Below are 23,215 nucleotides of genomic sequence, written 5' to 3' on the forward strand. Positions count from 1 at the left end.
CTCCTTTCTAAATGCATGTTCACTTTCCTGCCTCCTTTTGTATTCGTTATTCCGTGATGTCTTTCTCGGCTCTCCGCTCTCGTAACTGCGCGGAGACCAGAGGCGGCCTGGGCGAGAAAGCCGGCCCGGGGCAGGGCTCAGGGCGACATTCAGGTGAGGGGCTGCCCCCCACCGGCGGCGAGTCCCAGCGCAAGTCACCTGGACATCTCTGGTGCACGACAGGGGAAATCAAACTCGTTTGGTCCTGTTGATTAACAAGCACAGGACGCGCGCACGGAAGGTCACGCCATTGACCTCCCAGCGTTAGGCGGCGGATCCCCGCCTCCCCTTTCCGTTCCGTGCGCGCGCCCCGGGCAGGGCGGGGCCAGAAACTCGGGCACGGATTGGCTGGGAGAAAGCTGCGCCAACCTGTTTGAAAGGCCCAATCAGCGCCCTGCCTTTCCGAGACAGCCAATGGAAAACCGGAGGGGCGGGCCGGAAGGGCGGGAGTCGCTATTTGAACCGCGGCGCGGGGAGCGGTCCCCTGTTCGGCTTCCCGCCGAAGTAGGCACTTGGCTCTTTGCGCGCCATGGAGGGCGAGGTCCTGGGAGACGATGAGCTGCTGCGGAAGCTCAGGGACAGCCGCCGCCGCTTCCAGAGGCGCATGCAGCAGCTGATAGAGAAGGTGCGGCTCCCCCCGCTGGAGGGGAGGGGGAGCGGGACGGAAGAGGAAGGAGTAGGGGAGGGAGGAGGAGGCAGGGTTGGGGACTGGGGGGCAGAGACGGGGGTTCGGGACCCCTGAGACTTGCAGCCTCGCGCTGGCGCCTTCTCAGCCCGGGTCAGGGGTTCCCCTCGGCCCTCCGATCTGACGGGATGCCCCTTCCTCTCCCGCAGTACAACCATCCCTTCGAGGACTCCCCGGTGGTGCAGATGTCCACGCTGACCTACGAGACGCCCCAGGGTACGAGTCAGCCCCCCTTTCTGAATATTTACGGTTAAGAGTGTAACTAGAATAGTGTCCTACTAGAGTTTGAGATGCTGTCCCTGCTCTCTTGAAAGTAAACCTTGTTCACCTAGTAGGTACTAAACCGTCACTAGTTCCCTTGAACCTATAAATTACTTAAGTTACTTATTTCCAACAGAATTACTTATTAAGACAGAATTCTGATGGCACATAGATGCACCCTCATTAAAAATGCCCCCGCCTGGGTTGGCATCCTCGCTGGCTGTTTAATAGCCATGTCAGCTTGGGCCCATTGCTTTAGCCAGGCTGTGACTCAGTTTCTTCACCTGTAAAATGGAAAGATGATGACAATAATATTTACTTGGCGTGGAGATTGTGACAGTTACAGAAGATGAAGCTCTTGGAACAGTGCCTGGCACTAGTAACAGTATTGACTGTTATTTGACCTGTTTGATTTGAGGTTCTGAGTACTTTGGAATTTGACCTGAATCTAAGGAGAAGGACCCATTCTGTTTAATGGTTGATGCTGCAAACTGACTTAAATCTCATGGATTCTCTTTGGTAAATAGCTGGAGAAAGTTTGCACTGGGTGAGGTCAGTGCCTGCCATTCAGCCTCATTCCAACTCAGTATTACCTACTAATGAAAATGAATCTCAGACCCGGTTCTGCTGTGCACCGGACAGACAGACACAAAACAGTTTGTAATTAAATGAAATCCTAGCTCTGCTTTTTCAGCTGGCCTAGCCATACCCTGGGTGAAAAATTTATTCAGGCAGAAGCTAAGGTATTCCAGTAGTAGGTTTCTGTTACTCTGGCCTCTGTCAGGTGGTGACAAGTCTAACCTGAATGCAGGACTCAGGAGTGTGTAGAAATCATTCCTAAGGGTGCTGTCAACGGGCTTCACAGTGTTCTCATGGCCTGTTCATGCAAGCATGGGCAGTGTCTGGAATGTTTTGGTCAGTTCACATATCTTGAACATCACTAATTTCACCAGTGAAAACTCATTTCAGACTCCAGTTTGATGAGAACAGTAGTCGAAGCATCCAACACTGTAGCATGTGGAAGACCTCCTGGAGAGCTTGTTGAAACAGATTCCTGGGGCCACTGACAGCAATGCTGGATGTGGATTCGGTGGGTCTGTGTTCTAACAAATTTCTAGCCGATGGGAGCGCAGCTCCCTAGACCTGTAGCTTCCCCTGGAGAGGCACTTAGTTAGGGAGTGGCCTTTTTGATTACATGCTAGCTGACCACTCTTACAGGGTGAATTCCTGCAATTTAAGGCAAAACCATAGGGGGTAGATTGGAACTAACAATCACACTGATTATGGTGAAGACAGCAGGTGAGTAATAGTCATTCACATGTTGACAGCTAAGCATATGCCTGTGCTTCTAAGAGTCTCAGGTTTCTCAGCACCCTGAGAGGTGGGCATTGTTAGAATCATCAGTGTTTCATAGCAGAGGATACAGCAGAGAGAAGTTAAGGAACTTGCCTGTGTCACTTAGCCAAAGTGGCAAAGCTTTGGTTTAACCCCAAGCGCCTCTGTTCAAGCCTCACTCTGTTCTGGAAAGGCCACACAGCTCAGTGGTCAGGACCCCAGAGAGTCACTCCCCTGGGTTCACAGCCTGACCTCACCACATGGGCAAGTGGCCTGGGCTGGTTATTTCACCTTCTTCTTTTGCCTCTGTCCCCATCTGTACAGTGAACTTGGTGAATATCTATCCAAAAGGAACTAAGGGTACCATACGAGTTATATGTCAGTGAGTTGTAAATGAGGCGTACTTGGAAAGGGATAGACTGGAGCCTGGAAGAGTAAGCACCGTGTAATTATTGCTGCTGTTACCATCAGCAGCAGCCATCTCAAGCCTCACAACCCAACCATTCCTTCTTTATTAATTTGAATTTACCTGGGAGCCAACGGAGGTTTAGGGAGAGATTGAGTATCTCGCCCAGATCCTGCTAGCTAGTAAGTGCAGGACTCCAAAACTCAGTGTTTACCCCCTGTGCCGAGGGCTTGCTCTGTAACGTGTACATTGTCCTGAGAAAGCACTTGCATGGTACATGGGGTAAAGAGGTTGCCCTTGAAAAGTGATCTCTCTCTCTGTAGTATATGGATTACACTCAGTGTATGTATTTTGAGGACAGTACTTGGCATACATATGTTCATATGTTCATTGTTAATTTGTGGCTTAATGCTGGATTCAGTGAGCTGCTTGCTGCCTACTAGGTAGGAGAGATTTTCGTTAATGACAGATTTTTGTCTAGTGTTCATTTTTGAAAAACCTTCAACCTCACAAAGATGAGAAACAACAGAATATCAGGAATATGGCTTGGTTATGTCTTGGTTATGTTAGATCTTTCTGTTGCCTGTCACTTTGGTTTTCTTTGAATTCAGATTGAACAGAAACGCAGTATTCATGATTACTTAAGCAGTCATTTTTATTTCTTTTCTTAAGGATTGCGAATTTGGGGAGGAAGATTAATAAAGGAAAGAAATCCAGGACAAATCCAGGTATTCAATGTCAAATTTTATTGCCAACATGCCTTGCCGTGGAGGAAGGTTGATGTGAATAAAGGTGGAGCTGAGCTGGAACTGTGCCCAGGGGCCACTGCAGGGTGTCCTTCCACAGTTTTCTCACCCTAACTGCCCTATTTTCTTGTGTGTAAGGATTTACTGAGATGCATGTCTTCTGTTGCTTGTCAAGTGCAGGTAGGAGCTTGTGATGCTTATGCCCCTTGCATCCCCCTATGTTTCCCCTGCCATGGACCAAGGGGTTCTGACAACTGGAGCCCACCTGTAAGGTGGAGCCAGCTGGATAGACCTCCCCCATCTCCAGCTTCAGCCACAGCTACCAGCTTGCTTTGTCGGGTCCTTACAGGAAAGACCAAATCCAGGTCCTTCCTGGAAGGAAAAAGGCATCTTTCCCTCTTCTGAAAGGAGCAAGAGATTAGGGGGAGGGTGCCCTGTGCCGTTCACTACCTTTTAAAACCCAGGTGTGTTTTTCCCGAGTTTATCCATGGACACAGCAGCTATGTGATCTGTTACCTTCATGGGAGGGGCCTTCCTACTGTGAGGCCCAGGGTGTCTTGTTTTCTTGTGGCAGTGACTTTTGTAAGGATGTCTGGTATCCTCTTAATCACCACTTCTCACCATGTGGTGCTTCCTTGTGGCCAGTTGGGGAGCCAGTGCCCAAGAATGAAAACATCAGTATTAGGGTTACATAGCAATTAACAGCAAATCTGAAATCAAATTTCCTCCTGATTGGTTATTTTAACACATAATACATTTAGTCATAGAAATGTTAGAAATACATATAACTACTGAAAAGTAACCTGACTCGTATACACAGAGATAAGAGATAGTCACTAATAATAATAATATTTTAGTATACTGTGACTCCTGTGTATGTATTTATAAATACACATTTCTTTATCCCCTTTTTTCTTTTAAATACACTTTTTTTTACCCTCTTTTTTCCACTTAGTACATATTGTGAAAACTCCTCTGTCATCTGTTGTATAATTCAATCTCCTTTTTTAAAAAAACCTGCTCTCTTACTGACAGTCATTTAGCTATTTTCACTTTCCTTTATTATAAGTCAGGATCAGCACTCTTTTCCTGCAAAAGTCTAGATCAGGGGTCCCCAACCCCTGGGCCATGGACCGGTACCGGCCGCACAGCAGGGGGTGAGCGGCAGGCCAGCGAGCGAAGCTTCATCTGTATTTACAGCCGTTCCCCATCGCTTGCATTACTGCCTGAGCTCTGCCTTCTGTCAGATCAGTGGCAGCATTAGATTCTCAGGAGCGCAAACCCTACTGGGAACTGCACATGCGAGGGATCTAGGCTGCGCGCTCCTCATGAGAATCTAATGCCTGATGATCTGAGGTGGAGCCGAGGCGGTGATGCGACCGCCGGGGAGCGGCTGCAAATACAGATTGTCATTAGCAGAGAGGTTTGACGGCACAGAGACCATAATAAATCAGTTGCTTGCAGACTCATATCAAAGCCCTATCAGGGAGTGACAAGTGACAGTTAAGCTGCATCTTACGGAGCAGACTGGGCGTAAGCCACACACTTCGAGTGCCACTGTCTCCCATCACCCCCAGATGGGACCATCTAGCTGCAGGAAAACAAGCTCAGGGCTCCCACTGATTCTGCATTATGGTGAGTTGTAGAATGATTTCATTGTATATTGCAATGCAATAATAGAAATAAAGTGCACGATAAATGTAATACACTTGAACCATCCCCAAACCATCCCCCCACCCCCACCCCCCAACCCTCCCGGCCCGGTCCATGGAAAAATTGTCTTCCACGAAACCGGTCCCTGGTGCCAAAAAGGTTGGGGACCGCCGGTCTAGATGGTAGATATTTTAGGCTTTGCTGCCCATGTGGTCTCTGCTGCAGCCACTCAGCTCTGCATCGTAAGGGGAAAGCAGCCAAGGACAATAGGTGAACAGACAGGTACAGCAATGTTCCAATAAAACTTTATTTATAAGACCCCTGTTATATACAGAGACAGAGAACCATTCTTATCTCTTCCCAGTGCTGTCACCCCTATTCAGTAAATGCCAAGAAGTGGGATCATTATGTCAAAGGATATGCATTCTTTAAATTATACATAATGATGGTACCCACTGATCAGCCAGTGCTTGAATGGTCTTGGTGGCAAAGTGTTCTCATCCGGACATTTATTTAATGTTTTTACTTAAAACTAGGAGGAGCCCTCCCTGGAATCTACGGAATTTTAAGCCCCTTTCCTGGGATTAGAAAACTGGGCATGGTCTGTGATGACAACTCAGAGGTCTACTGCCTCACTCAAGTCACCACCTGCTGCCTGTCCTGGGGCTGTGGAGGCAGTAGGCCCCGTGCACTGTGCATTGACTCAAGGGTTTGTCCTATCACATGGCCTGGGTTCTCTTTCCGACCCCAGAGCTGCCCGTAGTTAGACGCTGGTGCCGACTGGCTGCTTCCCCACGATTCTCAGGCCAAGTTCTGTGATGCCTCGGGACACTCTGCCCTATCCCAGCTCACCCAAGGCAAAGGTGGTGACATCCCCCAGGCAGGATTCACAGACACCTAGGAGATGCTGCCTGGGCGCTGCCCCGAAAGGGACAGGCCTCACCACGTTCTCACTCCTGTTCTTGCAGGGCTGGGGTAGTCCTAAAAATATTTTAGCCCATCTGGCATCTTGAATTCTCCAATTTCCCTAATGAGAGCCCATCCATGGCATTCGTTATGGTTGTTAGAGAGGCCAGTTGTGTAGATGAGGCTCTAGAGAGGGAAGTATGGCCTCCTCGGGGGCGGCCCACTGAATGCCCTGCAGGCTGAGTCCCGGTCAGGACAGCTGACCACCCCATGGCCAGAGCTCAGGTTGAAAGTGGCTCCCCATGCCAGGGTCCCACCACATGCTGAGGCTTTTAAAGGAATTGTAGGTCTCATGACATGGAGATAAACTCACTGTTAAGATAAAAAAGTCACAGAAAGTCCCCCAGGGGCCTCTTGAATTTCCAGATTCTACCTGAGGATCTGGTGACAGTTGTGTTCTGTTTTGTTCTTGTTCTGTTTTGGCCTTGGCCCTGTGCTTGCCTCCAGGCCAGGGCCTTCTGGGCCTGTCCACTCGTGCCCCTGTTTCCCCGCTTTCCCTGCTCCATCACTTACCATCCAAGTGGTTTCTGAGGCAGCAGCCCTTGGCATGGCCAGAGGAAGAAAGCTGTGTTCTTTTTCCAAGGGAAAGCTTGTCTATCTCCTAGGAGTTTTGAGGCCTTTTGTACCGTAATATTCTAGAAGAGAAGCCCCAGGAAACTTCCTGTTCTCTCATACACTAAAGGAAGAGGAAGGATTGTCGGTGTGTTACTTGACAGTGGCTTTGAAATGTGTTATGACCGAATCAAGCGTATCTTATCGACTTCAAGGGCTCCCCGGTGAAGACGGACGACAGGACAGATGGACCCACGCGAGTCCCAGCTGGAGGTCACGAGCTTCCCTTGCCCTGCACACAAGTTGAGGGTGAGTGTCCTGGCACTAGAAAGCCAGGTCCGGAGGGACGTGGGTTTTTGTCAGAACATTTCAAGTCTAGATCCCTCACTCTGACTTTTTCCAAGGTGTATTTTAAAAACTAAAACATTTGAAAGTGCCCTGTTACTTCTTTCTAAGCTCTTCTAAGGAGCTGTCTCGCTCACAGTTACATTGTGGTACCTGACACATAAACGGTACTCGAATATTCTAGAATAATAAAGCCCTCACCCCCCACCCACACATTTTGTTTTGTTTTGACCTTTTGCCAAAAAAAAAAAAAAAGGTTAATCTCAAGAATTTATTAACAGTAAGACTTTGATGTGCCCTTGCGGGCTGGTGTCATGGACCACTAACTCCTACGCGCCCTGCAGGCGTCCTTTCTCCTGCTTCCTGTTCCCGTGGGGCCTCCTTTCCCTTCCTCAGGCTAGCCGTGCTGCTAAGCCGCTGGCCCAGTCTGTTTTCTTAGAAATCCACCCATCATCTTTCTTTCTTTCTGTCCCAGCCTCTCCCTCTACCCTGGGTATATCCCATCAGCTCTCACCTTGAACACACAGAACAGAATTCATATCTCCCGTCTCGGGCCCCTTTCTAGCTGCCTCCCCGTGTTCACCTTCCCTTCACAACCCAGTCTGTAACAGTGGTCCATTTCACCACCTCTGGTGTTCTTGGCCCCGTGCACACCTCAGCTGGGCCCCTTCTGGCTTCTGGCTCCGGCTCAAAAGCACACCTTGTGGTGAGGCTCCCGGCAGCCCCGTGGCTGAATCCGGTTGGCATTCTTTGATTGTTATCCTGTTGTCCTCTCAGTAGCATTCAAAGCTTCTGGAAAGTCTGGCCGTGGCCTCAGTGCCCCTGAGCCCCCCGGGCTTTCTTCCTCCCCTCAGCCCCTCTATCGTCCCACCTCCCACCTTCGCTGGTGCCCTTTCCCGAGAGTTGGGCATCTTTGACCCTCACTCCAGTGGAATCCCCTGCCCAGACCCCCTCTGGATGTGTTTATTGCCAGCGGCCTCTCTCCTTGAACTCTTTGTCTGTACTCTGCATATCTCAGCTCAAAAAGCCAACCCACCAGACCTGTCCTCAGGACAAGGCCACCACCGTCTTCCCTGTAGAATGAGCCAGAAACCCAGCACCCTCTTGGCCTCAGCCCCTCCCTCTTCCTCATGTCTGAGACTGCGCTGTCCCGTGCCTTTGCCACCACCGTCTCTCTTGCCCCTCTACCCCATGCCTCCACGGTGCCAGCTCCTGTCTCCACCTGGCCTCCACCCCGCTGACACCTTTAAACGTGCGAATCTGGTCACGTGGCTTCTCTGTTCAAAGCACTGCAATGGCTGCCCATTCCTCTGAGAGTGAAAAGAATTCAGACCATACCTGACCTGCCCACTGTCTTTTCGCTGCCCCCTGGAAGCCCCCTGGTCCCCAGATCAGAGCAGACTCCCACTTTTTTTACCTGTGTTCTCCACACCTGGCTCTTCCCCTTGTGGCAGCTAAACAGCTGAGTAATTACAGACTTTGTAATTGTTCTTGAACACCCATGTCCTGTGGGACTGGCCTTTCTGCAGCCTTTGTCCACCCTGTCCAGGCCCTTGCCCGCACTGGGCAGTCAGAAATATGGGTTGAGTCCTAAAGGGGAAACCGGTGGTCTTTCAGATCAGAACTAGAAAGAACTAGATGGAGATATTTACTCATGGGTGTTATTTGTTTACCGGTATCAATCCAAATTTTAACTCCATAAAGCCTTGGGTCCGTGAATTTCCTGCACTGCTTGAAATCAGTAAAAATAGTTCTTCTTGAGCTGAACTGTCCAGTGTGGTAACCACCAGTCACCTGTGACTATTCAAATTCATTGAAAATTAAGTGAAGTTTCAAATTCAGGTCCCTAGCCTCCCTACCCACATTCCACGTGTTCAACAGCCACGTGTGGCTAGTGGCTGACATCCTGGACAGCAGCTGGGGGACCTTCCGCCATCACAGAAGGTTCTATTGGACAGTGCTGGCCTAGAGGGACTCAGCTTCCAGGATCAGAGGCCATGGAAAGAGCCAGAGGTGATACAAAAGTTGCTTGCCCACGTCTCCCCCGACTCTGGGCATGTTCCTGTTCTGATGGTTTCTCTGCATGGCGACAGATGGCCACGTCCCTATTAAAGGGGGCAATAGGAGTTTTCAGTATAAGGTGTACTCAAGCAATGGAAAAACTATCCTCGAGAGAAAAATGCAAGCTTTCTTTAAAAATTCTGATGGAAATTTCCTTTGCTTTCAGATTCAGTAAGCAGTGACACTGAGACAACTTTATTCCAGGAAGATGTGGTTGCTGGTAACTTGATGGTAAGGCCTGTCTTTTGTAATGAGGGACAGAGTTGAGGCTTGGGGACAAGCACACGTTCTCATGACCTGCATCTTCCTGTAAGTCCCCTTCTGAGGCTCGCTCTCTGCTGACATCACCCCTCAGGTCTCTGTCCCCACGTTCAGATCCCCTAAGGCAGCAAGTCACCCCTTCTCCATTCAGCACGTACTGTCCCAGTTCAAGCCTGATTTGCTGAACTTACGTAAATGTTGGGTGATGTTCCCTCTGCAAATAGAACAATCCCGGTGTGCCCTGGGCCTTGACCGACCTCACAGTGTAGAAAGTTGGGTCCTGAGTCGGTCTTTCCCCATAGAGACGGTGTCATAAGGGAGGTGCTCTGGGGAGCGTTTCCAGGTCAGCCCTCGGGATGGACGGGAACACACAGGACAGAATCCACCCGAGCCTCTGACCTGACCCCTGGGTCAGATGCCAGAATAGCCGGCATGTGGTTTTCCTCTAAAAGCACTACTTTTGTGCAGAGGTTTGCCCGCACACCCGTGTGTGACTGGTAGTGTCTACCTAGAATTAGGTAGTGGCCCTGGGGGAGGAAAGGGGTGCGTTGTGAGGTATTGTGTCGGGGTGGCAGTGAAGAGCAGGCGGCCCTGACGGTAAAGGGCCAAGGTGTCGGCCGTTCCCCGGTGTGTTCCTGTGACCCCCCCAGCCTGCAGCCGCAGGCCCTAAGCCCCACCGGGGTGCACAGTGGAGGCTGAGGCCCCCTATTGCCAATGTATGGCAGGTGAGGGATAGGAAAGGCAAGGGTTCCTGCCCCCTGAGTTGGACACTGAACTTCTTTTCTTATAAACATACCAACTGGGGTCAATTCCAGTAGTTGTGTCCTAAACTCGCCGAAGAATATTGTTTCTTTTTTTCTCTTGTTCTAGTAATATTGTCATAAACTTCTCCAAACTGGTATGTTTTGTCTTTCTATTTTCTTTCGGATTGTTACCATTGGGTCAGTTCCCTAAAGTCGGATTCCAGGGTCAGGTAGATTTTCAGAGGGGGCTGGACCACTTTGTGCTGCTAACAGCAGGAGGTGAAGAAGTGACTTCGAGGAACTTCATTTAAAGACATGTACACTAACGAGGTTGCCAGTGTGTCCCAGGATCCCAGAGCTCGGCCGAACCCAGTAGCTCTTACGAATACTGACTTCTCTTTGGTGTCAGCCTGCAGTGCCCTGGAGCCCATTGAAAAATGAGCTAAGGAGGAAGTACTTGACACAAGTGGATATCCTGCTGCAGGATGAAGGATCTTTGGAGGTAATGTTTCCTAGGGTGTGTCTTCATATAAGTAAACCATGAACTAGAGACACACTGAGGTGTCATCTCATCTTGTTCACTCGCTACAGAGCCTGCAAAGAGCATTTCAATGGCTGTTTCCAAACCGTTTCGCTCACAGGCTCCCCAGTTCCCGCTCTTCCTGAGTAAACACTCTGGGACCCTCGGGCAGCGGGATCGGCTGCCCGCTGTGCTCTGGGCAGCTCACAGGATCTAGTAGGGCCCCCACCCTCAGGTAGAGGGCTTTTAAGCCGCATAATTAGGGAAGCTGTAGCACCCACCTCCCTCCTTCCCTGTCGTGACCGGGGCTGCCACGGGCCACAGGGTGCCTGTTCTGCCTGCTTCGGCCGTGATGTTGGCAAGATTGGGGGCTGCGGTGGACCCCGTGGGAGGTGGGCAGCTCACCAGCCCCTCTCCCAGGCCTGGTGCCCTCCACCTTCCACGGCAGCCAGTTTCCTGGAGCTTTGCCTGAAGGAGAGCAAAAGGCTAAAGGTGGAGTTCACGCAAGGATGCCAACTCTAGTTTTCTAAGTTCTGTCAGTCTCATCTCCTAAAACAAAGGACATTTTTTTTTTTTTTTTGGCTGTGTTGGGTCTTCGTTTCTGTGCGAGGGCTTTCTCTAGTTGCGGCGAGCGGGGGCCACTCTTCATCGCGATGCACGGGCCTCTCTTGTTGCGGAGCACAGGCTCTAGACGCGCAGGCTCAGTAGTTGTGGCTCACGGGCCCAGTTGCCCCGTGGCACGTGGGATCCTCCCAGACCAGGGCTCGAACCTGTGTCCTTTGCATTGGCAGGCAGATTCTCAACCACTGCGCCACCAGGGAAGCCCCCAAAGGACATTTTAATACCAAATAACTAGGAAGTATGTGTTCTAGAATAAATAATTCATCTCAGAGGCAGCCAACTTAACAGGAGCGTGGATATTTCCTTATGCTGCTGCTGATAGTGAGAAGCCTGTATCTGAATGAGTGGAGGTACGGGAAATGCCTTTTTCCTTTGTCTGGAAGCAGCAAGCATGGCCTTTTGGTCGCCCTGCCGGTCAGGGAAGGAGGCCAGGGCCGGGACCAGCTCCGTTGTCCCAGCGACGGGTTCTCCTTCCCTCTGTCCACCTGGACCGGCTGTCCTTGCTGTCAGAGGATAACGGTGGAGGAGGAAAAGCCGCCAGACCTCCCGAGAGAGATTCTAGCAGACGTGGGGCAGTGGTGGCCCTTGGGGGGCAGGGGGCGGTACCTGGAGGCCATGGGGGCAGAGCTCCTGGATCTTGCTAAGACAGCTCTTCCCACCACTGCTGGAGGCCCAGCCGGCCGCTGTCTGTCATCACGGTCGTGCGTGTCGCCACTGCAGCCGCAAATGGATGCGCCGTCTGTGGTTGGGAGAGCAGTTGGGGCAGGAAGCCCAAGCTGACACCTGACAACTCTTTTGTTAAAGTCATCTGCTTTGATTTCAGTGTGCCAGTTACCGAGAGGGAAAGGACACCCATGTGACCCTGGTCCCTTCATTGGCCTCGCCCGCCAGGCCTGCCCAAGGTGAGTGTGACATAGAAACTTTGCACAGACCATTCACTTGTGGTAGAGCCACGGCGCCCTGAGCTGGGCGTGTTTCATCACCATGAACTGTGAGAGACACGTGCACGTCATAGGTAAACTATTACGTGTTAAGAAACAAAGTGCTCTTTCCTTCTGGGACTCGCATGCTAATTGCTAATTAGCTCTTTATCCCAACTTAGCATTTTGAAAATTTTTGAATCTCCAGAAATGTAGGACTCATACAATAAACATCCTTTACCTACGTTTAGCAATTCACATTTTGTCACGTTTGCTCTATCACTCCTGACATACACGCACGTACGTACACGTGTGTATACGTATTTGCGTTCATGTATATACCATCCCTAAATGCTTCAGTGTCTCCGAAGAACAGGCTGAGTCCCCTCAGAACCACATTAAACTTGGCACACGTTGAAATGTCACAGTGACACAATACGGTTTTACCCAGTCATCCCATCGTTGCCCTTTGCAGCCTTTTTGGTTTGTTTAACCAGCTCAGGACCCACTGGGGCACCACCTGTCGTGCTGACTGTCTCCTTCAGTCCAGAAGGGCCCCTCGGCCTTGCCGTTGTCACCATCATCATCTTTGCCATCACTGACTTTCTTGAATAGTCCTGGCCTCCAGTAGATTTGCAGAATGTCCTTCAATTTGGACTTATATGTGGTTAAGTTTATGTTAAATATTTTTGGCAAAAATACTACACAGGTGACGTTTTTGTCCTCTCAGGACGTCCTGTCAGCCTGTCCCATTGTTGGTGACTTGAGTCTGGTTGCACAGTTAAGGCAGGCCCCAGCAGATTTCTCACTGCAGAAGTGCCTTTTATCCTTGGAGTCATCTGTGGATGACCCCTTGAGGTTGCCTGGTAGCCTTTTCCCCAGAACCCACGCACCCCATGGTTTTTAGCATCTCGCCATGACTGTTGCCTGAGCTGGGGCTGAACACAGGCCTTTTCTGGTTCTGCCATTCCCCCTGCCTGCATTCGTTGGCATTCTTGTATAAAGGAGGCTGAGCTGTCTCCCTTCCATTTCTTTATTTTCCCTTCCTTTATCCTCCCCAACATGCTTTTTCTTTATTTAACTTTTCCAGAATCAGTAAGAACTCATGGACTTTTTTTTTTTTTTAATTCACATAAGAATCTGTTGTCAGTTTTCATCACCCGTTAAGCCTGGAGGAGCCCCTTCCGTGCTGGCTGCTGCGTCCTCCGACCTGTCCCCGTGGGGTTTGGAGCTCTTCATCCCCCACCCTGATTCCAGAGTTTTCCCCCAGCCCCCGCTGACTCCTCCTTAACAACGAGGCTCATTTGGCCAGTCGTGCAGCACAAAGTAGCCTCAGGATCACAGCACCTGGTACCACTCTGCTCAACAATGTGCTGAAGAAGGTTCCAGATCTCCAAGCAGCATTATATTATCCTCATTATATTATCCTCAGATAATATCCCACTGAGGGAGCACGTTCAGAGTTATTTGGATTCTATTTTCTCTTTTGGTGTCAGTCTGACATACAATCAGGGTCATTTTCCCTGTCTGTATTCAGTTTTAGAGTTATCCCCATCTTTGTTGGTTTAATTTTATTTTTCTAATATGTAAAACATTTAACATGATGCAAAAGTCAAAGCTGTGTAAAGAGGTGTGTTCAGGAGTCTTCTCCCTTCCCTACCCAGCCCTGTAGGCAAACAGGGTCATTATTTTCTGGTTTCTAATTAATCTTTGACAAGGCAACCAATTTCTAAACCATCACACAGGGAAGGAAGACTCCTTTTAGGAAGGTCAGTGGAGAGTAAATTGTTTTGGTAGCTAGAAAGAAATCTCTGAGAAGAGTCTATTCCCAAATATTTGTGAATTTTTCTTTTGCTTTTGTTTTTCGTATTGCTTAAAAAGAAATCACAATGTTATGTTATACTCCTAAAACTAACATAATGTTATATGTCAGTTATATCTCAATTAAAAATAATAATTAAAAAAAAAAAACCCATGCTGGTCCCCATCCAGCCTTCGGTTCCCTGATCTCTGCGTGTGGTCGGTTTTAAATGGTTAACATGCCTTTGCCTTGTGTGTGTGTTTCTCCAGGATACTACGGTGACATCTCTGAAGAGAGCCCCGGTGGCCCATTTCAGCCAACTTCATTGCCCAGAGAGGGTGATGCTTCACGCTCTTGCTCAGCAGGCCTGGCCCTGGTGCCGAGGGGTGATGGTATCTCCTTACAGGGAGGGACCGGTGGCAGCAGCTTCTCAAGCAGCCGATGCTCTGAGGCTGAGGACATCTGCAACGCGACACTCAGCGATCTGTACGCGGGCATGCTGCACTCCATGAGCTGCCTGCTGGGCGTGAGGCCCTCCTGTGTCATCTCCACCAAGACGTTCATCCGCCAGAACTGGAGCTCCAAGCGGAGGCACAGGTGTAAGAGCAGAATGAACAGAACGAGCTGCAGAGGAGGCGGGCGCTCTAGGAGGAGCCCCCAGGAGAGACGTCCACCTAGCTCCGAACCTGCGAAGGACGTGGCAGTGTTAAGAGATCGCGAGAACATACTCGATGTTTCTGGCCATAAGATGGGTTTAAAATTGGGGAGGGCTTTTCTTGAAGTAAACAAACCCCAGATCCACGCATTCGCTTCACATTGGAAGGAGTTTCCAAGAACGCCTCAGAAGCATCATTCTTCACTGACTTACTTAGACTCCAATGCAGTGTATCATCTTGATCAGGAAAATAGATTCATGACATTAAAGTGGTTGATTTCTCCTGTAAAAATAGGTTCTAGACCCAGAGTACCGCCGGGCGAGGGAGGGAATCGTTATAGGGAGATCGAAATCAGATTTGACAAGCTTCATCAGGAATATTGCTCGAATCTTAGGAAGCAGCCCTGCCTGACTTACCTTCCCAGCTCCTCGGCTGTGGATGTGTACAGAGGTGGTCCAGCAAGCCCTGGTAGCCCCCAGGGCGTAGAAGCCCACAGGCCGACTAGCCCTCTCCGCAGAGCAAAAGCTAAGAGGTTGAGTGAGGCTTTTGAAAGCCTGGGCAAAAGATCTATCAGAGAGGGTAGCTGCCCACCAAAGAGTGATTCCTTCCCTTCACTTTCAAAGACCAACTGCACATGCAGCCCGGGCCGCTCGGAGCAGACCTCTGACCTTGCTTGTCAAGGAAATGATTTGGGAGGATTTAGGAAGTCAGTATCGCTCAACAAAGCCATTTCAGTACCCAGGGTACAACCTCCAGGCTATGCCAGGGATCGTTACAATGACATTAAAGAAAAATTTGACAAGCTTCATCAAAAGTATTGCCAAAAATCGCTTCAGCAGACGCATGTGCCTTCATGTACCAGAGCATCTCCAGATAAAGCAAGTGTGGGAGTTCGGTATCAAAAGGAAGACTTCTTCGGAAAATTCCATCCAGACTCTGGTTCCCAGGGCCCCCCAAACTTGTCATCATCACCCCAGCAGAGCATTAAAAGTCCTCTCGGCTCAAACACAATTGGGGCCCCTCCATCTACAGGTTTTGCTCTCGATGCCAGCTGGGGCCATCAAGTCCCCACAAAACGACGCCGATTATCAGACCCTCAGGTGTACAGACGGTGGGCTGGACCCTGGGATTTCTCACCTGTGGGCAGAGCCATCCCGAGGCCTGGGGAAGAGGCTGGCTCTTTACAGCCCACCTGGGAAGAGAAGAAGGTACGTTTCTGTTTGTCAAATGTGGGTGTTTTGCAACAGGATTCTTAGGTGTTAATTTTCCGAACTTTTTCCCAAATTCTTTTCCTTCCTCTAAAATCAGCATTTTTACACATTTTCTATTGGAGTGCATTTAGGGGATGTTTCTAAAAAGCTTCCCTTAAGACACTCTATCCCATCCTTGTCAAACTGTCACTTCCAGCCTCTTCACCTCACACTCAGAATGTAGCTGTTGCAGGCAAAACGGATCTAGAATTGACGACTCTGACCCCTTCTGGATCCCTCCTGGGGACAGAGCAGGAGTCAGCCCTTGGAGAACCCCCAGCAGCATCCCACACACGTGAGGGGCCGGACCACACGCTGCTGCTCGGCCCACGGTCTCCTGTCCTCCCCACTGAAGCCCATCTGCTCCCAACCTTGGCCACGGTTTAGTTTGCGCAGGTGCCTTAAGCTGAAGCTTTACCCTGCATGCACCATTGTATCTTCTCCAGAGGCAAGCCGCCCTGAGTGGTTAAGTTTTCTCACGTGGGTGCCAGCTTTCCCAGCATGCATTTCAGCATGTTGCACGCAGGGAATTGAACGATGTATCCCGAGTCCATGTCACTTGTCCACTGGCTGATGGGATCTGACTGAGTTTGGTTTGGCCGGCTCCCTCTGGAACTACAATATAAACATACTTAACCATTTTTCTGTATTTTCTTTTCTTTCTCTACTTAACATTATAAATTTCTTGAAAGGGACCGAATCCTCATGAGCTGTGAACGCAAGGAATTTTAAGGGCTAACCTCTGAGTGCCCTCTGTGCTCCAGGCCATGTTAACCCTTTTTCACACCTTCCTTCCTTAATCCCCATGCGAACACTTTGATTAGATAGGTTCTGTCCAATAGGCAGTGCCAGCTCTTCTTCTTATAAGGAAATGTAGTCTTAACTGCTGAATCCACACAGGCAGTGCATGGCTGGGCCAGGATTCGAAAGCCCGTGGCCTTAACCACCAGTTTGCACTGCCTGCCTGAGGGGTTACTGTTACTTTTTTTTTCTTTACGTTCCGTAGGGTATTTATTAAGCATCATAGCATTCTCTATAATGACTCAAATATTTATATATATTCAATGGAGTTGAATACAACAGTTAAGCTTTTGGGGGCAGGCAATGGGAATTGTAGTGGAATTATACTGAAATCCTTTTTTTTTTTTTTTTTTTAGAGGAAAGAACAACACATCTTTCAGGATGGAAGAGAAAAGTGATTTCGTGTTAGAAAACCTCAAAGCTGAAAATCTATTGCCAAGTTATTCTGAAGTATTCCCTCTTTCCTCTCTGATTTTTATGTATTTTTTTAAATTCTCAAGAATATGTGACAACTTGCTTTGCTTATCTGCCCTTCAAAGCAAATTTCTATGAAATTGGTTCCGTTGAGATGACTCTCTGGGTTCTTGGAAATTATGTGAATAAAGTTGACCAATTAAAATTTTTAATGTTATTCTTTATAGGCCGATTTTTCTCGTGTTTTCTTTGTTACATTTAGACGTGGCCAGAGAATCCTCCTTTACATTTCCTATATCCTTAGAGAAATCGTTTGCTACGAAACCTAAGTTTAAGCCCTGGATACAGTGATCCTGGAAGGAAAATACAGCTGCTTAGTCTTTTAAATTCAGACCCATGGGACTTGGTATCTTCCATAATAGGAGGTAGCAAATTGAACCATCGTACAACTTACCCATAAAATAATTCCTAACATTTTAATATTTTTAGATGAAAACATAAACAGTCCTGTGATGGTCCCAAAACACACTTGTAGCCACTCAGCACCCATGACACAGCACCCATGACACCTCATGATTTTTTTTTTTTACCTTCCCAACTTTATTAAAGAAAATGCAGTGATGGTAAATATCTCTAGAACATAGTCAATTTTCTGGAATTCTTCCCTTGAAGACATGACGTTTCCAAACACATGCCAAAGCGTACATGGTTCCCAACTGTACTAAGTAGGTGAGAAGCTGAAATCCTAAAATGTTCATCTTCCAACTTTCCCCAGTCTGTGGTCTGTCTTTGGATCGGCAATAATCGCCTGAACAGCTACTATGGCTTGATTAATCTTTGTCTGTAGCTCTCTGAGCTCCTCTATATGCAGCAGTTGCAGAATTTGAGCAGCTTCATTAAGAACTGCATTTACCTCCTGTGTCAAAACCAAGAATATGCTTGTCTAAAGCAACAGGCAAGCCCTCTTTTGTTTGATTTGCTTTAGCAACTACATCCTGTGTCAGGCGCTCCTGGGCCAAAATGCGAATTGCCTTAAGCATTACCAGGTAATGACGCTGAATCTGAAGAAGGTTAGCCAAAGCCATTACACCAGCCTTAAAATCAGGATTATTTACATCCAAATTGATCAAGGCTCTGCATTTTTAGCTGCATTGTCAGCGTTTTTTATATTATCAGGTACCAAGTCCTTGTATTTTTCAGCATTATCTCCGTATTCAAGTCTAACAGCTAAACCAAGAAGCCAGTCGATTGCTTCTGGTCGATCTTGAATCTTGAAAGGACAGTTAACATCTCTGAGGTACTTTTCAAAGAACTTGGGCCAGTCACTGCTTTGGATGTTTCTTAAATTACCTCTGTCTTCAATCTTGTAGTGTCTGATTTTCTGGTCTTCGAGCCAAACAATAAAGTTTCTAAATTCTGTTTCATCTTTGCAGTTGAAGCCGGCAGGGTTGTGGTAGTCGAGGGCCGTCAGCTTGCGTCGGAACATGGTGCCCGCTGCTCGCTCCGGTCCCCCGGGCTGCGGCCGGGAGAGGAGAGGTGAGGAGGAGCGGGCGGCACAGACACCGGCGACGTGGCAAGAGCACACCTCATGATTTTTATTGGAGCTGTTTATAATAGGATATCACAGTGACTTTTTTTTTTTTGGTTTTAATTTCTATGCCCTTTAATTTTGTCTATATTTTTGATACACATAACATTTAAATTTTTTAATTCTTGTTTTTGTTTTTTTTCAGTTGTAGAGACAGCTTCTCATCTAGGTCACCATAAGGTACAGAGGGCTTATTGGCTTGTACAGGAATGGGCCAAGGTAGACACTGGGAACGTAGGGAGCTCTGGCAATTCACTGGTTCTAGCATCTCTCTCTGGTGGAATTTCAATGATCTCCAAGTATAAATTCCCCCCTTATAACTTGGCCTTGGACAGTGACTTTTTTAAATAAAATATTTCAAGTACTCAGAACACAGCGACAAAACCCATGTACCAACATCCTGAGTAAATGGTTAATATATTGCTGTGTGTAATGGATTTTTTAAGTAAAAGTTTAGAGATGAGATTGAGTTGCACACCTTTCCTTCCCACCCTCCATCCCTAGGTGACCATTCTCCCTGTATTGATGTACCCTTTCCACCCACACCTTGTTTCACTAGGACATTACCTGCGTGTTTTACTCAGCTCTGGCTGCCATAACAAAATATCAAAGACTGGGTACTTAAACAACAGAAGTTTGTTTCTGGAGGCTGGAAGACTGAGATCAGGGAGCCAGCACGGTCGGGCTCTGGGAGGACCCACTTCCTGGCCCACAGACAGCCACCTTCTTGCCGTGTCATGTGGAGAGAGGAGGAGCTCTGGTGTCTCTTAGGAGGGCACTGATCCCGTCATGGGGGCCCCACCCTCGTGACCTCATCCAAACCCAATTACCTCCCAAAGGCCCTGTCTCAGCTACCATCACACTGGGGGTTAGGGCTTCCACTTGTGAATCTGGGGGGACACATTCAGCCCAGAGCCCTGTGAACTGGCAGGGCCTGCACTGCCTGGAGCTGAGAGCCTGGCCAAGAGCCTTACACCTGTCAGGAGGTTCATTTTCCCTCAGTAGAGGCTGGCAGGAGACTGCTGGCTCAGGCTCGGATTTGATGGGTGTGGCCCTGCAATTCTAGACCTTTCCTGCGTGCCTGCGGCTTCCTGAGAGCACAGGCCCTGTTTCTCCTTCGTCAGGAAAACTATCATCCTTGCCCAAAACTGCTTGTGCCTGGCCTCCCTCCCCCGCCCTGCATACCTAGCAGTCGTGCGAAGTCTCACTGGCCAGGCCTAGCTGCCAGAGGCTGGAAAACTGAGTTTGTGATGCTCTGTCGTCTAGTGGAGGAAGGTGTGGCAGAAGGGCCTAGAGGAAGTTGGCTAGATCCTCTCAGCCAATTTATAGGATCTGCCAATAAAGGACCCCATTAACTATACAGAATGGTATGTGTTTTTAACTTTCACATAAACAACTCGGGGCTGTAGGCACTGTGCAACTTTGCCTCACCAAGAGGTGTTTGCATTTGACAGGAGCTGATTGATGAACATGGGTCTACATTGTAGAGTTCCTTAGGTAGCTGGTGTGTCCCACTGTCCCACTGGGTGTTTGCTGCTAAGAATACTCTTCAGCCACCATCCTTGTGCACATGTGCAGATCTACCTGCAGCCCCACCCAGAGGTGACTTGGTCATGTCTTCAACTTCCATAATTATTGCCAAAGTCCTCTCCCAAATGCCTAATCCCATTTGCACTCCATCCAGCAATAATAAAAGGTCCCATTTCCCCACACTGCTGCCACTAGTCAGCGCCACTGTTGTGGGTGTGAAATGCACAGCACTGCAGTTTGCATGCCTTCCTGGGGGGACTGGCTTTTCAAGCACTCTCTCATGTCACTGCTTTTTAATTTGCTGTATTACTGATTTGGGCATATCCTGTATGCCAATCCAATTATATGAATCAATCTAGTTTTATATAAATTGCAAGTTACTTCTTCCATCTGCGACTTATTTAACTTTATGATACTTTATCGTACAGAAGATATATTTTAACATAGAAAAGTTGATGCTTTATTTTTGCTGGCTTCTATTACTTTTAAAGGAAAACCTAGGGTAGGTTTAAGACAATACTGTGTTGTCTTAAATTTTTGCTTTCTGAGTTTGGGTCTGTAAACCATCTGGAAATGTTTCACAGGGGCATTAAGGGAATTGATCAGAGACCTGATTTTACAGTTGTATGGCTTCCCCCAGGACCTGTACCGAAGGGCACATCCCTTTCAACTGTGTCAGTGGGACTCAAGTCTTCCGGCAGCAACGATCTTCACCGCTCGGCAGGAAATAACTTCACTGTCTATTCCACGGGAGCCACCAAACAGTGTGAGAGCACGCTTCCGGGAAGCCTCTGGTGCAGGTTGATTTCCGGGACTGCTCAGCAGCACTCCCGCCCATGGTGCCCAGGGTGGTGACTGCCTTGGGCAGTTGCAGTGAGAATGGTTTGGAAATCCCACCTTCACCTGCTCTGGGGACAACCAGAGACTGTTCTGCAGATGGCCTGAGTGTCGGAAGAGTTTCCCTGCTCTCCCCCCCACTCCCCCTGCTTGTTTCTTGGGCTTGGAGATAATTCCTCCTTTTTGACCCTCTGTTGGGCCCTGCTCCAGGCCTTGCTGGGTCCCTCCCCATCCTGGTCCAACAGGCCCTGATGTGGAAAGGGTGAGGGTAGACAGTGTGGTGTCACTTCCTCTCTGAAACCCCCCGGATTATCTCCTGGCTGTGAACACTCCCTGTGCGCTGCACCGGCACCACCACTGCCCCCACTGGCGGCCACCCTCCCTCACCCTGATGGGTATCATGGTCACTGGTAGATGCCTCCTGTCCCTTTAAGAGCGGGGTCCCTGGAAGCAGAATCCAGACAGCAGCTGGGCTCCTCTGGTTACCCCAGCACAGTGCCTGGCAGTGGACACACCATCCTCATGGCTGGAACTGTGGAAGTGAAATGCAGTGAAGACACAAAGGGGGCTCCAGATCCTCTGGGCTGAGAGGAGCTGCCGGACGTGCACACACTCGGGGGAAGCGGGAATGAAGTTCCCCTTTGCTCCACTGTCCTGGCTCTGGGGCGACATCACCTTACAGTCAGGAATCTGCTTTCCAAATGGCAAGGGAGGTTTATTTCAATGGGAGGAAAGAAAGGGACACTGATTATTTAAGAACAATGCTTTTCTTACAAGCTCAATTAAAAGTGGTTTGCATCGCTGTGGTGGGGTTGGCACGCTGGGGAGAGGCAGGTACATTCTGTATTCAGACCACCTAGGAAGTTCCTTAGGGTGAAACCAAAAGCCAGTGATGACTACAGGTATCCAAGATTTTGAGAGTCTCCAGGGATGCCTTCTGGACCCCAGGATCCGAGTCCAGCTGTAGCTCCTGGAGAGCTGAGAGCGAGCTTAATCAGGAGAGGACGGGGACCCTCGAGGCCAGGCCGGCGCCCTCCGCCTGCCCTGGGCGGTGTGTGCTGATGAAAGCCCTGCCTGGGGAGCTGACTGCGGGGCGAGTGGCTCACAGGGGCTGTGGACTTGGTGGCAGGCGCAGCCATGTCTCCACACACATCTCCCATCTCTGGGGGCTTCCGTTACTTCAACAGGGACAGAAAGACCACCCACAGGACCCAACTGCTGTGTGGATCAGCCAAAGGAATCAGGGCGAGTTATTTCATCAACGTGTGTGGCAGGGAGGGGGCAGAAAGCACAGGGAGCCATCAGAGCTGTCTTGCTGGAAAGCCCACTGCACGTTCCGTTCATCCACCCCTCTGTGCCCTGGCTACACCCCTACCCCCAAAGACAACCAGGTTCAGCTGCCTCTCCCTTCAGGCGGTTTCCCTAAGCTCCCAAATGAGCTTAGTGGACTCATTTTTGACTCATACTTGAGTCTCCATTACTTACAATTCCGTAATGTAGGAAAGTCCAGCTTTTTCAGGTAACGTGCAGACATCTGCTTCATAATGATTCCTGAAATGATAGCCAGGAAATATTCATCACATGGATATTGAGTCAGTGAGAGATGTGGTTTCACCTTATGAGGGTCCCTGTTGAGGGTTTAGTTGAGGATGCTTAGTTGAGAATAGGGCATGTAGGAAGCTCCTTGGGACACACAGACAGGGACTTCCACCTGAACCCAGGTCCCAACCCCTGTCCCCCTGCTCCAGGTCTGGGTCTGACCTGATGGCCTTCAAGTTCCCTCCTGCATCAGGAAACACTTGACTGCTCACCTGCCAGGTTACATGCAGCGATTCTGATCCTTGACAAGTTACTTTTAACATAGGTCATTGTTTCTAGCACGAAGCTGTAGAGAACAGCAGGCTTTTTCTGAGTCTGCAAAAAACAAGTGGCACCCAGAGCCGTGGAGGATGAGATCCTGGAGACCAGCTGCTCACAAAGAGAAGTCCCATCTGTCTGAGGCTGAAGCGTCTGCCCAGAGAGGGCAAGTGCACATATCAAAGTCACACAGCACATTAGTAGCTGAGCAACTTAAGGACCTTCAGTCTTCAGTTATTCTTCTCTGACCCAGAGAGATTACATTTGCCCACAACCTGCACTGTCCAATATGGTAGCCACTGACCACACACGGTCCTTGAGCACCTGAAATGTGGCTAGTCTGAATTAAGTGTAAAGTGCCTCCTAT

General features: G+C 49.1%; 2 protein-coding genes across 2 annotated transcripts; one reads left to right on the top strand and one right to left on the bottom strand.

Moving 5' to 3' along the window:
* Positions 1 to 568: 568 nt before the first annotated feature.
* Positions 569 to 17,226, top strand: HJURP (Holliday junction recognition protein; the record flags this gene model as incomplete). Its single annotated transcript, XM_079710282.1, has 9 exons — positions 569 to 664; positions 874 to 940; positions 3,399 to 3,454; positions 6,859 to 6,952; positions 9,216 to 9,280; positions 10,463 to 10,555; positions 12,018 to 12,096; positions 14,185 to 15,779; positions 16,979 to 17,226. 9 exons carry the CDS (start codon positions 569 to 571, stop codon positions 17,018 to 17,020), a joined length of 2,187 nt encoding a protein of 728 aa, XP_079566408.1. The 3' UTR covers positions 17,021 to 17,226.
* A 386-nt stretch (positions 17,227 to 17,612) lies between these two features.
* LOC307057010 (RNA transcription, translation and transport factor protein-like) lies at positions 17,613 to 18,557 on the bottom strand. The gene is given in 3 exon segments (XM_079709997.1): positions 17,613 to 17,946; positions 17,948 to 18,165; positions 18,168 to 18,557. Coding segments are annotated over 3 exon segments (729 nt in total). The 5' UTR covers positions 18,523 to 18,557; the 3' UTR covers positions 17,613 to 17,790.
* Between the last annotated feature and the right edge of the window lie 4,658 nt (positions 18,558 to 23,215).

The sequence above is a fragment of the Hyperoodon ampullatus genome, assembly GCF_949752795.1.
Source record: "Hyperoodon ampullatus genome assembly, chromosome: 8".
NCBI lineage: Eukaryota > Metazoa > Chordata > Mammalia > Artiodactyla > Ziphiidae > Hyperoodon > Hyperoodon ampullatus.